Here is a 16,675-nt window from a genome sequence, read left to right on the forward strand (position 1 = left end):
CGGGTTCTAATATCATTCCGTGGAAATGAAGGCAATTTTGAATTCAAAGACTATACTCCAATTCAAATACTGTATGAATGATTAAAAGATTTTTCGTTTTTTCACCTTAAGATAACTGCCAGTATTAGGGAGCTCACAGCTAAGAATCTAAGAATCTCTCACAGAAGCCATGAGATAAGTCTGTAATATTCCCTCTAAGATATATTCCTAGGATTTATAACAACTCAGGCTTGAGAATTTACGAAAGAAATTTGCTTTCTTTAAATAATGAACATATTTTTATACTACTGTACAAACTCTTACAAAAGTTTATTGCAAATATTATTCTAATCCACCTGGCTATCCTATCAAATCTCAGAGACAAGTTAGTATATTCATGTATATTCAATAAATAAGTTGTATTAGAGGATATATAGCATCTGATGAATCATTTCCCCTCAAGATTTACCCCTTATTATGAATTTAGTATATCTGTAAAAACACTAAATGTATCAAGTCCCAAAGCAAATATTTTAAATTTCTCAAAGCCTTCCTGTCCATTTTTCCTCTTCTTTCTTTTTGTTACTTTAAAAATGGGGGGGCAAAGCCTATAAAATTCTAAACTTCTTACTTCTAATTCTGACTATTCCTTAATCAGGCCAAGCAGTTTCACAAATACATGCTGTAGGTCATTAAAAGGACTAAGAAGAAAGAAAAGAGTCAGTATACGCATACATTCAAATCACTGGGTTAGAATGGACATTCTCATATGGAATTGAGGCTATGTTTACAAATTAAAACAGCTACTACTGCTTCCAGAGCCCTTGTACACCAAGAAATTTACTTAAGTGAAGCCTGTAAACTCTTTAATCTCTGTGTGATTATGTCATATATATTAGCCATAATCCAATAAAAACACTGTATAGAATATGAAATGATGCAAATATTATACCTCCTCCCTATTTCTTCTTGTATACATTTCTTCTAGCCTACTCACCTGACTTCCTAAGGAGATGTCCTAGAATATATCAAGGATCTGTATCTTCAATCTCTTGCTTTCAAGTGGTTCTTTCCTCTTTTAGCATTCTTAAATCTCTCCCATCTGGGATAGGTGTAAAGGGTCTGTGGACATCATGGACCAGGTCTTATGTGACTACGTATTCTAATAAGCATTCAATAGATGTCTGTTAAATGAATAAGCTAATATAATGGAGGAACCAGAGAGGCTAGGACTCCAGGTTTGTGGGTTCTTACAACTGGCTGAAAATAGGATAAGTGGAGGGAAATGGGAAGAGAACACCAGGGACTGATTTAGTTTTTTAAGACATTTGGATATGACCTGGTAAAGAAATAATGATCAAGCTTCTGGCTTAAGGGCAAAGTAAAGACTCACGTCCAGGGCTCCTTCTCTGTGGACTGTCCAGTTTCTGCCCAGCAAGTATTTAAGCACAGGTTCATGTTTAAAATTGCATCAGTTTTAATACTAAAAGTCTAAAGGGGAAGGTGAAATAAAAGTTCATTTCCAATATTATTGTACCTTCATACACATCTACCCACATGGAAATGTTACATTTATGAAAGTAACATCAAAAAAGCAATCAATCTATTGAAAGAGCCATAAGATCATCTGATCCTAATCTCCTATCTAGTGCTTAAATTAATCCTTAATAAATCAACCAAACAGGAAAATGTCTGCAAAGATACTTAGGGGCCACTTACTACTGTGCTCTACTTGGGGGGAAAATAAGCTTTGGAGTTAGACATACCTGAGTTAAATCCCAGTTCCACCACTTACTAAGCCGTATGACCTTTCTGAACCTCAACTTCCTCAGCCTAAAATGGAAATTATAATACCTACCTGCAGGGCAATTCTGAGCATTAAAAAAACACAGACGAGTCTGGCACATAACAGCATTATTAAGCACCTACTATGGTTTATTACTCTCTGAGGCATAGGAGTTATTTTTAGGTAGTTCTATGAGAGAACTACTTCCACAGAGGATCCAGAGTGAACTAATTTCAGTTACTTAGGAAAACATACTACCTAAGGAATGCCTGAGCTGTTAATGAATTAGTATTCTTGTATTCAATTCAGTTTTTGCAAAAGGTTGGTAGTATGTTCTATTTTTCTTTCTCAATGCAAACAAAATTCTTCAGCCCAGAGAACTGTGTTCTAGTTTTTCCTCTGCTGCAATCTAATCAGGTAACCCTGGGGAAATATTTTACTCCACTGAATCTCACTTTTCTTATTTTTAAAGTAGACTTGCCTAGATAATCTTCTACCAAATTTTTTTAAACAAATATTACATCTGGCCTAATTTACCTTGGATTTTTTTTTTTTTTTTGTACTTGGAATTGAACCAAGGGGCATTTTACTACTGAGCTACATCTCCAGTCCTTTTTATTTTTTGTTTTCATACAGGGCCTCATTAAGTTGCTAAGGGTTTAACCAAGTTGCTGAGCCTAGCCTCAAACTTGCAAACCTCCTGCCACAGCCTCTCAAGTTGCTGGGATTAGAGGTGTACGTCACTGCACCCAGAAGAAAACGCTATCTTTGTTATACATCTTATAAAGGATATTTTTTCTGTATATTTCCAACTTTTTACTAAAGTTCTTTAAATATCTGTATCAAACATACGTTCATTCAGCAGATATTTATATGCACTTAGCCATGTATTATGCAAAGTGCTTAGCAATTAATGTTGAAAAAAATATAGCTGTGGTAACTATTTCCTCAAAGCAGTGAATTATCAACTGGAGCATAGCCAAAAGTGCTTCCACTGGGTAAGATTGGGGTGTTATAGGAATTACACATATTCCCAAACTTAAAATGGGGTTAAATCCCAATAAACCCATCATAAGCTAAAATTATCCTAAATTGAAAAGCACCTAATATACCTATCTACCAAACATCATAGTTCAGCAACAAAGGGAGGAAAATGTAGAATACCAGCTGTTTACCCTTAGGATCACACAACTGACTGGGAGCTTCAGCTTGTCACCACTGCCCACTATGAAGATTGAGTACAGTATCATGTACCAACAGGTCAGGAAAAAGTCAAAATTCAAAGTATGGTTTTACTGAAAGTGTATCGCTTTTGTATCATAATAAAGTAAAAAAAAATCATAAATCAAGTTATTATAAAATGGGGAAATGTGTATAAGAAAGATTCCTAATCTGGTTGAGAGAAGGAGTAGGCATACTGATATAATGGCCTGAAGAAAATGGCACTTAAATTATTAAAAGATGATTAACACTTAACTAATTTAAAAAGTGGGTGAGAACAAAGAGCGATCTATCCAGGCAGAGGAAATATCATGAGTTCAGTGATGAAAGAATATAGAATTTCACAAGAATTTAAAGTTCTGTATAACAAGCAGACTATGGGAGTGCAGAGAAGCAAGAGACACTGCTGTGGAGATAGGAAGCGGCCAAAATATGAGGGGCCTTTTAGGCCAAAGTAAGGGCTTAAACTTAACCAAAAGGTAATGGAAAACCACGTAAGAAGTTTAAGATGGAGTGTAAACTAATCTAATTTGCACTGTAGAAAAGAACCCTGGCTTATATTAAAGAGAACAGAATAGAAAAAGACATAAATGAGGAATGAGTGGGGAAACTGCTGCAGAAATCTAGATAAACTGCTGGACTGTAGCTAGCCCAAAGCAGGACAGTAGCAGCCTAGGCAGTAAGCCCTTAAAGGCAAATTACACCAGTGTTTCAAACTTCTCTCCAGCTAAATCTTCCTGCTTCCTATTTTTACAACACATTCTTTAAAATACTATATATCATGTCTTGGTTCTAGATTCTGGGAATACCAGTAAGACATAGCCTCTGACATCAAAATCTGTTTGCAAAGGTACAAAGAGATAAAATAAGAGTAAACCTCATGCAAGCTAAGTATCTCCAATTTGAAAATTCAAAATCAAAATCAGAAGTGATGCTCAGTTTCAGATTATAGAGTATTTCAAACTTTGGATTTTCAGATAAGAGACAATCAACTGGGAAAGTCTATGCTACTATCTTAAAAATTTTTTAAAAAATCTAAAATCTGAAACACTTCTGGTCACAAACATTTTGGATTACAGATATTCAATTTCTAGTAAGAAAAAGGAAGTGGTCAGTGGCCTATAGGATACCACATAAACATAGAAGGCAGGATCCGATTCATATTAAGTAAAGGCTCCCTGCAAGGGGTGGCAGGTTGCATAAACTGAAAAATATCAAACAATATTTTTTCTACTAAACTTACCACACCTAAATTCTGATCTCTAGACTCTGCCCTCTTTCCACGGTCAGCACAGAATACTGCATTACTGTTTTTGTCATATGTTATTTCTTTTTAAGATTTGGCATAATGGAATCAGTTATATTTCTCTCTTAAAACAAATTCTTGCCAAATTAAGATATTTATATGTGGATGAGCCTTAACTGATTTTGTAAATGGAATCCTATCTTGAAAAAAATAGAAGAAAGTTTTCCTATTTGTTACTCTCTATCACAGGAATAGTCACCTTCAGCAACAAAACAAAACAAAACAAAATATAAAAACAAGATTACTTACCAGTCTGCATAAAAATTTACTAAAGCAACATCAGCATTGTCTGAAATTGAGAAACAAAACCAAAGTTATTTGTGTCTGAACAATTCTGACAAAAAGATACGATTTTCATTATGGTCTTTCCCTTTTTATAAAGGCTAACTAAAAATCCACACTAACAGTTAAGTTCTCTCTCACCCAAAAACTCATGCAGTCATGGATGGCTTCGATATAATTTGCCCCTTTTCTCTATATGCTCTACTCTCCACTTTCATTGCATCTTAAATGAATATAAAACAAAAAGGAAATCAAATCTAGATCAATCAAGTTAGCTACTGATTAGCCTACTCTCCTAAAGCAGAATGATCTGGATTCTAATGATCCATTTGTTGATTATCTATATTCAAGAATTACGGAGAACTAGTTCTGTAAGTAAAATCCTATTTCACAAGAGACCTGTATAACTAAGCTATTTCTAAATTTCAGATGTCCCATCTAGTAGCAACAAGTGACCTATAATTAACAATGTTGCACAAGGTGTACATTTTTGTGGTTCCTATCCATTTTACAGTTACTCTCTGTTGTAAAAATAACTTACTACCATTTGCATATCAGGATGTGAAGACATGAGAAAGACATAGCACTGGTTCTTTGCCTAAACCTAATTAGAGAAATTTAAATTCCCCAAACAGTAACAAAATTAAAACACAAAGGTATTCCAGAATTTGGAAGACCAAAGGTGTGAGAATGAAACATGAGTTTCAATTTCCTTTCCCTTTTTACCATAAAGCGTGTTTTATCCACTTGCCTATTTAATCTAAAGCCGTGGTTCACAAACTGTAGTTCCTGAACCAGAAACACCATCATGACTTAGCAACTTACAGAAATGCAAATTTGGATGGGTCTAGCAGTTTCTAACAGAAATTGGGGTCATCAGAGCAGTACAGATGTTAATAAACCCTCCAGGTGATTCTGAAACCTGGTAAGTTTATAGAACTACTGCTCTTTAGATCCCAGAATATGGAAATAGACTTTTTTTATCATTTAAAGTTCTAGGAACACAAAACAATGTATGATGCTCAATGAATGTTTTAATCCCTCTCACCACTAATTCATTAGATTTTGTTATATGCAAACCAATGAGTGTTTAATTGCACATTTTCTTAAAGCCTCTAAATTGTGATCCTCTATTAACCATATCTTCACCTTCCCTTTATTATTCTTAAAAATCAGAAATGGTTTCTCTCAAGTTAATTTTATCCATAATCACAATGTCAAAAAAACAACGCATTAAATAAAACCTTTATTGAACTTAACCAACGACACCGTAAGAGATCAGAATAGGTAACTTATTAAAAAAAAAAAATCTATGCTGTGTCCTAAAGACATTAACATTTAGTGCAGCATGGTGAGAACTACAAGACTCTAAATAGTTTCAGCGAAGTACTTTGTTAAGAATGGTATCTACATCAAGACAAAGAAGTAAAAAAGACTAAAAGCATTACTTGTAACACAAGAAAGAAGACTTATACTTTTAAAGAAATTCTACTAAAACTAAAAAGCAAAAGTGCTTTATTTAAAAAAAAAATTCAATAAGCCATGGAATTAGAATGCCAGAGCTTCAACTATTCTAGGTAACTGAGATTTTGTTGTTTTTTATATAAACTCTTCACAGAGAAGAAAATATACTTTTAAAATATTGATGTACTTACTTAAAATTTCATCTATATTCTCTGTGTCAAGACTTGTTATTTCAGTTGTTACAGGAGTAAAAACCCAAGTTACCTGAAAATTTAAAAAATGTGAAATTAATGTCTCCAAAAAATAGGCAAATAAAGCAGTTTTTAGAATTGATGAATATGCCCCACATTTTCCCCTCTAAGCCTGAAGGAGTCAGAGTAGTCATTGTCCATTTCCTCTTTCAGCAGTAAGAATTCCCTTAATCAGAGGGGGTAATGAGACCAGGGCAAAAGACAGGTAGCTGATTATCAAAGAAAAGGAAATGGATATATAACACTCCCCATCACCCAGTTGCTAACTGCCTGGGGAGAGAGGAGAAGGATCACCCCCTGCAGCTCTCTGCCTGCCTTTTGGTCACCAGGTAGGCAAGATAAGAGGAGGAAGGGGCGTGAGAAGAAAGGAAAACTAAAATCTTAAGGGGCAAGATACCCCCACTCCCTCAGACACCAGCTCTGGGCTCCCTCCTGTCTGTCTGTCTCTCTCTGTTCTGTTTCTTAAATAAAATTTACTTTTTGCTCTTGCAAAATAAAAAAAGAGAGAGAGAGATTGTAAACATATGGGGAAAATGAGTGGAGTAGAAAAAGGAGATCAAGGAAAAGGGAGGAGGGACAGGAAAAGGGAGGAAATGCAGAGTAAACTTAACAAAATTACACTAAGTGTATAAATACACCACAATGTATTCCTCGTTTGTGTGTATCTATAAAGCACCAATAAAAAAATAAAAATTAATGAGTAAAATTGGATCCACTTGTTCCTTAGAAAATCAAATGATTTTAATCTTTATTAACTATTCTAACCCAACACTATATTAATGAAATATGAGAAATATTAATTTCTCCAGCCTAGAAACTGGGAAAATGAGAATTCCTGTACTTCTAAACACAGAAAAGAAATTGTTTCTAGACAATTGGGAAAACTGACATTTACTCACCCATTTAAATAAATACTTTCAACACCTTTATCTCTACAGCACACAAGAAAAAATTTGCCAGAGATTATCAGTTTTGAAAGTATTAATATAAAAGCAAAGCTGTTTGCTAACTCTATTCCATCATGTTTCTGAGAGCAAATTAATGAAGAACTGAGAAAAGACTTGCCATAATTATAAAGCAAAAGTTCTTCCTGCATTAGTTTCACTTAGTGATAATAAAAATGTATTAAGTCAGAGGCTATTAAATAGGGGGAAAGAATGTTTATGCTTTCACTTTGGTATCTGAAATCCAAAGTTCAAGAAAATCTTCACCTGCCATCTGTAAAACAAAGATAAATTTTAAGCTAAACCAGCAGATTTTTGCTTTTTAAAAAGTAATATTTATTCTTTTGTTTCATCTGTAGAAAACTGTATTTGCTACCCAGAAAGTTTTTTGTTCAAAACAGAATTTGGTATGGAAATTCATTCACTGAATCATTGCTTTTTACTGAGTGACAATCAACGACAGGATCTGATCAGAGTACTGAAAAGTATGGCCACCTATTTCATGGACACTTATAGTATTCAATAGCAATGATTTAAAATTTTATAATTCACCAACAACTCAATCTAAATGACATATAGAGACATCTTTATACTAGCATATAAATAATCCCAGCTAATTTATATTTCCTTAGACTTATTCTTTTTTTTTTTTTTTAGGGGAAAACCTAAGGATAAAATGAAGGCTTATATTCAAGTTACCATAATGGAGTAGCCAATAATGGACGACCATGTCTGCCAGCACCGATAAATTATACTCTTCTAAAAGCTAAAGTGAGCCAGGCATGGTGACACATGCCTATAATCCCAGCATCTTGGGAAGCTGAGACCCTAAGCAACTTAGTGAGACCATGTCTCTAAATAAAATATAAAAAAGATCTGGGGATGTGGCCCAGGGGTTAAGTGCCTGGGTTTAACCCCCAGTACAAAAATAAAACAAAACAAAACAAAAAACACCTAAGTGACTGTAATTGCCAAATAACTTGACTTTATACATAATTTTGTTATTTTTAATGCCTGAAAAATTAACTAGAAAGATGAGAAGTCCCTTACTAGACATTATTATTGATGCGGTTCAGGACATGTTTTATCACAATATCATACATGGGTATTCAACAAACAGCAGAAGCAGAAAAGATCTCTCTGACCTTCTCCCCTGAATCAGGCCATAAAATAATTCTCTGACTTTCTAAAGTAGGTTATAAGACCCTCATGGGAGAAATAACCTCCATAGAAGAAAAGAAAATCCCCATCTCAGAAGATGCAAAGACACCAAAAACAATCTGACATTACCCATTAGATCATACATCCTTTTGTCCACACTTCTTTCTGCATGACTTTTTTCCATACTTCTTTCTACATAAATATCCATTCTTCATCAAAGGATAAGAATACAGTTTCCCTTGTTTCTTTTGGTCATCATTTCTGAATGATCTCACATCACACAAAACTGTATTAAGCCAGGTGCAGTGGCACACTACTAGGGAGGATAGGTGGGAGGATTGCAAGTTCAAGACAAGTCTGGGTAATTTAGCAAGATCCTATCTCAATTAAAAAAATAAAAATTAAAGGCTGAGATGTATTTCAGTGGTAGAGGGCCACTGAGTACTGAGTTCAATTCCCAGTACTGGGAAAACAAAAGAAAGAAGGGGGGGCAGGGAACCTTATATCGTTTTTTAAAATAAATTTGCATACTTTTCTCTTGATAATCTGTCTTTTGATACAGGGATCTCAGGCATGAACCTAGAGATGGCTGAGGAAAGAAGTATTTTCTCCTCTATAATCACTCAACATCTTACTGATACTTCCCTTAGAAATTTATGACCAACTCTCAATAACTGTGGAACCCAATTATATTGATACAGCAAGATTTTATAGTTATATGTTGGAGAAAAACTTAAGAAAACAGAAAAATATTATCACACAGCAATAAAGCTGATCATTATCAAAGTCAAGTCATTAAATACCAGTATTTAAGAATCTACTAGGTACTGAGGGCACTAAGGCATGGTACATTCCTCCAGGAGCTATCAATCTAGTAACAGTGACACAGAGGGAAGCAAATGTAATAAATGCTAGATTACAGATATGGTGATGATTTTAATTTGTATAATCCAAGCGATCCTGAATCTGAAGAGTCTGTTATCACCTATTCAAATATAGGTTTGCAGAGAATTTATATTAAAATTCTAAAGTTAATTGCCTTTGACTTTGAAATATTTACATGGCAAGAATATTTTTACATGATAGGTAATGGCATAAATGAGGCAATGATCAACTTGGCTGCATTAAATAGACAACTATTACTTAATAGCACTGCACTAATAAATATACCACTGATAAGACTGGCATTATGTTAAATCTGTTTGTAGAAGAGTCCAAAGCAAGGAAACTGTCTCTGACCCAAAAATCTCTCTTTCCCAAGGGAGGAAAGGAACCTTCTCTTATTATAATTAACATTTCTATTAATATGCAGTATGAAAGGAAAGACAGGTTGTTTATTTGAATTCTTAGCAAGCTCCACTAGTCTGACAAATTGTTTCTTTTCATGTCAGCCCAGGGCAGAAATAAGATTCTCCTAGGGAAACATCTTTATGTGTCAAACACTACAGGGCTTAAGTAAAATAAAGACAAGTAACTGCAGGTCAGGAAGGGAGGATGGGAATCATTAATTTTTTTTTAAATTTAGATTAGAAGGAAACTTTTAATTTTTTTAAATAAACAAAAAGTTACAAGAAAATTCTTAATAATATTTCATCACTAGAGGTTATATTTTCCATGACTATTAAGATCTTCTATGAAGAATATAGGACAGACAACATATAAATATACAGATAGAAACATAGAAAGTATTTTACAACTTCGTCATTCTCTTCAGTTAATTAGCTTATTTTCTTGTTATAGAAAGCAGGGAGCAAGACAACTCCAATCATCCTCCACAATTCATTAGATAATATCTCGAACATGCATTTACTGTACCAACTGTTAAACATCTCAGTCTGGGATATTTAGTGATGTGATCTTACATGTAGAAAGGCATACCAGTGAAATGGGTAATATTATACAAAAACTCATTTAAGAAACAGTGACAGACTAGCTTTAAATTGTAATTAATTTGTCAGCAAGTAAAAAATGTTTTGTTCCATTACACAGAAGGTTTTTAAAAACTGAGGTACCTATGAGAACTACAAAGCTTTCCTTAAACTTCCCTGTAAAGGCCACCTAACTGGATGGTAATACCAGCCTAGTCCCATTTCCACAGCACTTTGAAGCCACCCATCAGACAGCTGCTTCTCCCAAAAAAAGCCCCACTTTTTTGCCTCCCTCTATTTGCATACATGGTCTGCTCTACCCAGAATATCTTCTTCTCCACTACTTCATGATTAGTCCTTCAAGGACTGAGTTGTTCTTCCATGAAGCTCTGGTTTTCCTGGTAGAAAATGGCTTTTCTTTCTCATTAGTCCAACCTGCTCCATGGGACGGGAAGAGAAAAGGGGAAAAAGCAAGCAAGGGAATGTGAGTTACTGATAAATTAAAAATTTCTCTAGATTAAGCTCAAATTGAAAAAAGATACCAATAATAAAGTTTATTACACGATAAAGCAAAGTATTTTAGAAATAAATTTCAGCAAAACTTTTTATTAAGCAGTCTCTCAATTGCTACAATATTAACATATACCCATGCTATAATACTATTACATATAAATATTCAGGTATTCATTGCTAAGCCCCAGTGCTGTTCCTCTATTAAAAATATCAACAATTGGGCTGGAGATGTGGCTCAAGCGGTAGCGCGCTCATCTGGCATGCGCAGGGCGCTGGGTTTGATCCTTAGCACCACATAAAAATAAAATAAAGATGTTGTATCCACCGAAAACTAAAAAATACATATTAAAAAATTCTCTCTCTCAAAAAAAATCAACAATTAAAAAGGCAATAATCCAACAGAATTTTCTTCAGAATCATGAATTAACACCAATAATAATACACATGGAAATGAATTATTAAAGTTTCTCTGTACATAATTTAAAAAACAAATGCAACTTCCTAGTACATTAAGACCAGTGGTTACCATCCAAAAATATACTTTTAATGGGAACGATCATGATACTCTCTAAATTGGATGTCTCACTTCAATTTACTCTGCCCAGAGGCTAGACTAATCTTTCTGAATGCTGCTTCATGTACTTCAATTCCTCTGCCAAAAACCTCCAATGGTTTTTTGTCTATAGAATAAGACAAAAAGTTTTAACTCCTTCACCTAGCAGTTAAAGCCATTCACAAACTAACTTGTACCTGCTTTCCTGAATCACATCCTGCTTTCAATTTATACGTCATATTCTAACTAAAATGAACTACTTTTAGAATAACCATACATTCTAGCTAGTCATATATCCTAGCTTACTTGAGAGACCCCTCCCAGATCATGTCCACTGCCCTGGGATTTTATTAATAGTACCATCTATTTCAATCTTCAGGGGGTCCCAGTTCAGGCATAAATTATATGGTCACCCTGTGTTTGATAGACCCTTGGCAACTAAGAGGAATTATACCAAGATCTTCACAAATCCTAAATCATTTAAGCTAAAATGTCTTTTCACATAACATCTGACAAAATGAAAAATGAAAATGAAAGTGAACAGAGAAGAATAAAAATGGACTAAGATATGAATGCTAAGCCAACCACTAGCCTCACTCACTGACTTGAAACACGAGGCTCTCAGCAAGGAAATAAAGTCAGTAACTCATAAAAATTGCTACATGATCCTTTCAAAGGTCACACAAACAGTACAAATCCTAGAAGTTATAAATTCCGAATGCAAGGGGTCTACAGTACCTGCAATTCTTAAAAAATGTCTCATTATTCTTATGCCTCTATGTCTTACTCATGCAATTTTCTCTTTTAGAACAGCTAAGAAAGCCTATCTAATTTTTAAGGCCCAATGCAAAAGCTATGTTTTCTTGAAGCCCTTCCATGTGGTTCCAGAAAACAGCAATCCATTTCTCTCCTCTGTGAACTTGTAGAGCACTTTCTGTAGGGCATTAATTTCTTATTCTTTATTAAGGAAAGAAGCATAGTAATTTTATCCTCAAACTGGATATTTGTATTGAGAACTTACTTCCTCCAACAGATTATTAATACTTTCAAAAGCAGAGACTGCACCATAGATCACCTACTAACATAACCTACTGTACACAAAAGGATTCAAATATGTATTAAATGAATACATGGATATAGATTATGTTAATACACTAACAATTCAGATATGAGAATTCACATCTCAATGCTGGAGATGAGAAGTGGGATGTAAAGGTCCAGAAATCATATAGCCAAGAAATGTTTTGAAGATGTTTAAGAAAATAAGATTATCAAATTAGAATGAAGTTATACTGCAATTTGATTTTAATTAGTTGGTGGTAAAAAGCAAAATACTCGGTGAGAATTCATAGACTTACAAGGAAATCTCTGAAGTGATCTTACCACCTGTCACAAAAGCCCCTCCTCTATATCATTATCTAAGAGCTGTCATGAGCTCTTAGTGATACCTTCTCTGGCTCGCCACACTGTTCTTTGGCATGATTTAGAGGCACTTCAGCACTTACTATCCACATATAAAAACAGCTTTAAGATCTATTATGCACAGTGTGGTGACTACAGTTAATAATAATATATCTTATTCTTGAAAGTTGCTAAGAAATTTGATCTCAAATGTTCTCATCACAAAAAAATGATAAGTATGTAAGGTGACAGGTATGGTAGTCAGCTTGATTTAATCATCTTGCAATGTATATATATATATCAAAATACCATATTGTACACTATAAATACATGTAATTTTTATTTGTCAATTATACTTTAATAAGGCTGGGAAGAAATAAAGAGAACCATTAGTAAATTCCTCTCTCTCTCTCTCTCTCTCTCTCTCTCTCTCTCTCTCTCTCTAGAGAAAGAGAGAGAGTGAAAGCGCTGTGTTTACATTAGTGGATAAAAATCCAGCCCATTTGGAACTTTTAAGACCTGAGGCTAATAAAATCCCAAGAAGAGGTTATCAAATATTATTTGTTAGCAAGAAGTATTTGCTAGACTTTATTGGAATGTCTTGGTAAATAAGTTAGAAAATAAGAAGTATTTCTTTACAGTAAATTTTCTTAAAATTCAATATTTTAAAACCTTATTATTTCAAGTGTGGCCCCTGAACCAGCAGCACTAGCATCACCTGGAAGCTTGTAAGAAATGAAGAACATCAGGTTTCAGCTCAGATTAATAAATCAGAGGCTTCATTTTAATAAGATCCCCAGATTGATTCCTATGCACATTAAAGTTTAGGGAGCATTGCTTAAGCCTTTTATTCTAGCAGCAAGCATATAAGTTCATGCAAAACTCTGCATGATGGTTGTGGTCCTCTTATATGCACACAAGAACAGGCAGGACTCAAGTGACAATTCTCCAATGACATGTACATTGCTGTGATTTTAGAAAAATGTAGCATCTATAATCTTATTAGAAACTCACAGATGTTACTTTTCAAAAGTATACTATTTGATGCTTAAAAAACATCTTAAGTAGATATTTTGCATATTAATTGACATTAAATAGAAGTGTCAATAAAGGATGTTTCTTCTGGGTAGCATTATTATTCTCAGTTGGCATTACTTCCACCAGGCTTTTTGCAGTAATAGCTTAGTGTACTTTTACTAAATCTTTCATTTACTTGTCTTTCTGTTCAGAGATTTTTCAAGCTCTTTACAAACTTTCTTCCCTATAACAAAAAATAAGTGATAAACCAGACAACTGCTCTCTCACATTTTTAATCCAGACTGACAAGTAAGCCTACCACCCGAAGTCCCAATGCCATGGGACCCAGGCTGCTTCTCCTCCCTGGAGGCCACTTCTCTGAGTGCAATGTCAGCCCACTCTTATTCTCAGTTTTGCATTAAGCTGGCAGTCAACAGAAGCATAAAGGTTTGCAGTTGGCTGCAAGGAGCTAGAGAGGTTGAAAGATCCCTGGAGAAAAGATGCTGAAGCTGACAGGGACTAAGGGCCTTGAAGCTGGGTATCAATCAAGGCACATCTCACAGTGTTAGTATTCCCAGAAGCATTATAATGAACTAGAAGTTCAAAGAGAAAGAAAAAATAGGACTAAGTGTAGAGTAACGCTAGGAAGCTACTTTAACCCTTAAAGTGCTTAGTGTTACAACCATCCTATAGTATCAGTGCGACCCACTTTGGCGGAATCTGCATTTATAAAGGAACATAAGAACAATAATAAGAATTCTCCACTAACTCAAAATATGTGCAGACATGTTTGAGAAAACAAATCTATAACAAAAAATGCAAAATTAAATAATATAATCCCTAGTCAGCAAAAGCAACCACAGACAAAAAATAAGGAGACAAAAATTGTTGAAATTCATATTTTTTGAAGTCATTTGATCATGCATGGATTTCCATTAAAAACAGATGTCTGTTTTGGCATTTGCAATAAATGGATGGAAGTGGAGACTATCGAGCTAAGTGAAATTAGATAGTCCCAAAATGTCAAAGGTCGAATGTTTTCTCTGATATACAAAATCTAATCCAAAATGGGGGAGGAGGGGTATGCAACAACTACAAAGAGAAAGGGAAAGGGAGAGGGAATTTCATCAAAATAGAGGAAAGATCAGTAGACTAGAAGAAAAGGATGGAGGACGAGGAGGAAGGGACAGGAAAAGGGAAGAACAATAGAATGAATCTGACTGAACTTTCATATTCATGCATGGATATGGCAAGGTGGGGCCACACATTGAGTATAATCTACAGGACATCAATTAAAAAAAAAAAGTAAACTGTAAATGGATTAAAGAGGGACTGTGGAGTGGGGAGGGAGGGTGGAGGAAAAGTGCTAGGGACGAATTGGAGGAAATTGTGTTCCATACTTTTGTGAAAATGTCAGTGTGTATCCTCGTGTTGTATGTGACTAAAATGAATAAATTTTTTTTAAAAAGTTAAAAAATAAATAAACTGATGTCTGTACACAAATATATAAGAACAAATACCACTAATTATTACATATAATGCATCAATTAAAAAAGCAAAACAAAAAAATTGATGTTATATGTATTTTATTCTTCGCTATATCTAAAAATGGTTCAAACTAACTTATCTGAAAGAGACAAGGTATTTCTCTAACCTTCAGAGAGGATGTTCCTGTTATAAAAAGATTTCTGGAGCTGGTGTCAGTTTCTCCATGTGTGGAAAGGATTCTTTTCTTAAAATCACTATACTGTGCTCTTCTAGATCCCCAACTTCTAACAGTGGCAGCACTCATGAAGCATGGAAATGAGGAGAAAAGTCAAGATGAGAAGTGTTCTCTCCCTTTTCTGCACACACACTGGAGCCCAGGGGTGAGAAGTGGCAGTAACGAGGAGATAATGTCCTATTTATCATTATCTCCCAATATTAATCAGCAGTGGTCCTTGTAACTAACTTTCCAGAACAAATAATTGCAAATGAGAGAAAATTACAACTGCTGCACTTTGAGATGCACTGTACTTCCTGCCCAGGATGCCTGATGAAACAAAGTTGCCTTAAAGAGAACTGTTATGGTTTGGATCTTAACCCATTAAATCCCAAGTTTCGATTCTGTGAATATTTCAATTTAATTGACACAGATGTATTAAAATAGGTGGGAAAGCATAATCTATAATTGATTACATAATTTATTATCAATAATACTAATGACATGATTGATATTATTAATGAATATTATCATTAATCACTATTATTTTTCTCAAAAAGCAAAAACTTAAAAACATAAATATTTATTTCAAAGTTACCACAAATGGCATACTTGTTGTTCAGTTTAAGTGTCTACAGGCATTCGTTCCTTCAATGGGACAATGGGACAGAATGAGTTAAAATTCCCACAAAGGCCATGTGCTTATGCTTGGTTGCCAGCCTGTGGCATTAGGTGGTGGAACCTTTAGAAGGTAAGGCCTACTGAAAGGAATTTAGACCACTGAGGGACCCCAGCCCCTTCTTCTCTTTCCTTCATGGTTAACATGAGGTGAGCAGCCTCCTCTACCACACACTCCCTGCCATGATAAAATGCCTCACCACAGGCCCAAAGGCAACAGGCCAAGTGACCATGGACTGAAACTTCTGAAATCATGAGTCAATATAAATCATTCCCCTTTTCTCAGGTATTTTGTCACAGTAGCAGAAAGCAGACTAACACGAATAGTCTACATACACGTTGGTTCATATATTTTTTTGTTCCATCATTCATTCTACAAATATTTCACTGAGTCTTCTATTACATGCTAGATACTGTGGGAGTAGTACAAATATATGGAGTTTACATTACTTGAGATCATCAGACTTCATTTACATATTAAAACTGATTTTCTCACTTAAATATTTTAAGAGTCAAGCATACTTCCTACAAAATCATTATCTATTCTAA

The 16,675-nt window shown here is 34.5% G+C and overlaps 1 protein-coding gene across 1 annotated transcript in view; it reads right to left on the reverse strand.

Moving 5' to 3' along the window:
* The window catches only part of Erp44 (endoplasmic reticulum protein 44), an 81,340-nt gene that overhangs the window by 46,926 nt on the left and 17,739 nt on the right, over window positions 1–16,675 (reverse strand). The window contains exons 2-3 of the mRNA XM_026379273.2: window positions 6,230–6,302; window positions 4,542–4,581 (exon numbers count right to left, since the gene is read on the reverse strand). Coding sequence (XP_026235058.2) covers window positions 4,542–4,581; window positions 6,230–6,302 — 113 coding nt within the window. The remainder of the gene's footprint in view (window positions 1–4,541; window positions 4,582–6,229; window positions 6,303–16,675) is intronic.

Source organism: Urocitellus parryii, chromosome 4 (genome assembly GCF_045843805.1).
Source record: "Urocitellus parryii isolate mUroPar1 chromosome 4, mUroPar1.hap1, whole genome shotgun sequence".
NCBI lineage: Eukaryota > Metazoa > Chordata > Mammalia > Rodentia > Sciuridae > Urocitellus > Urocitellus parryii.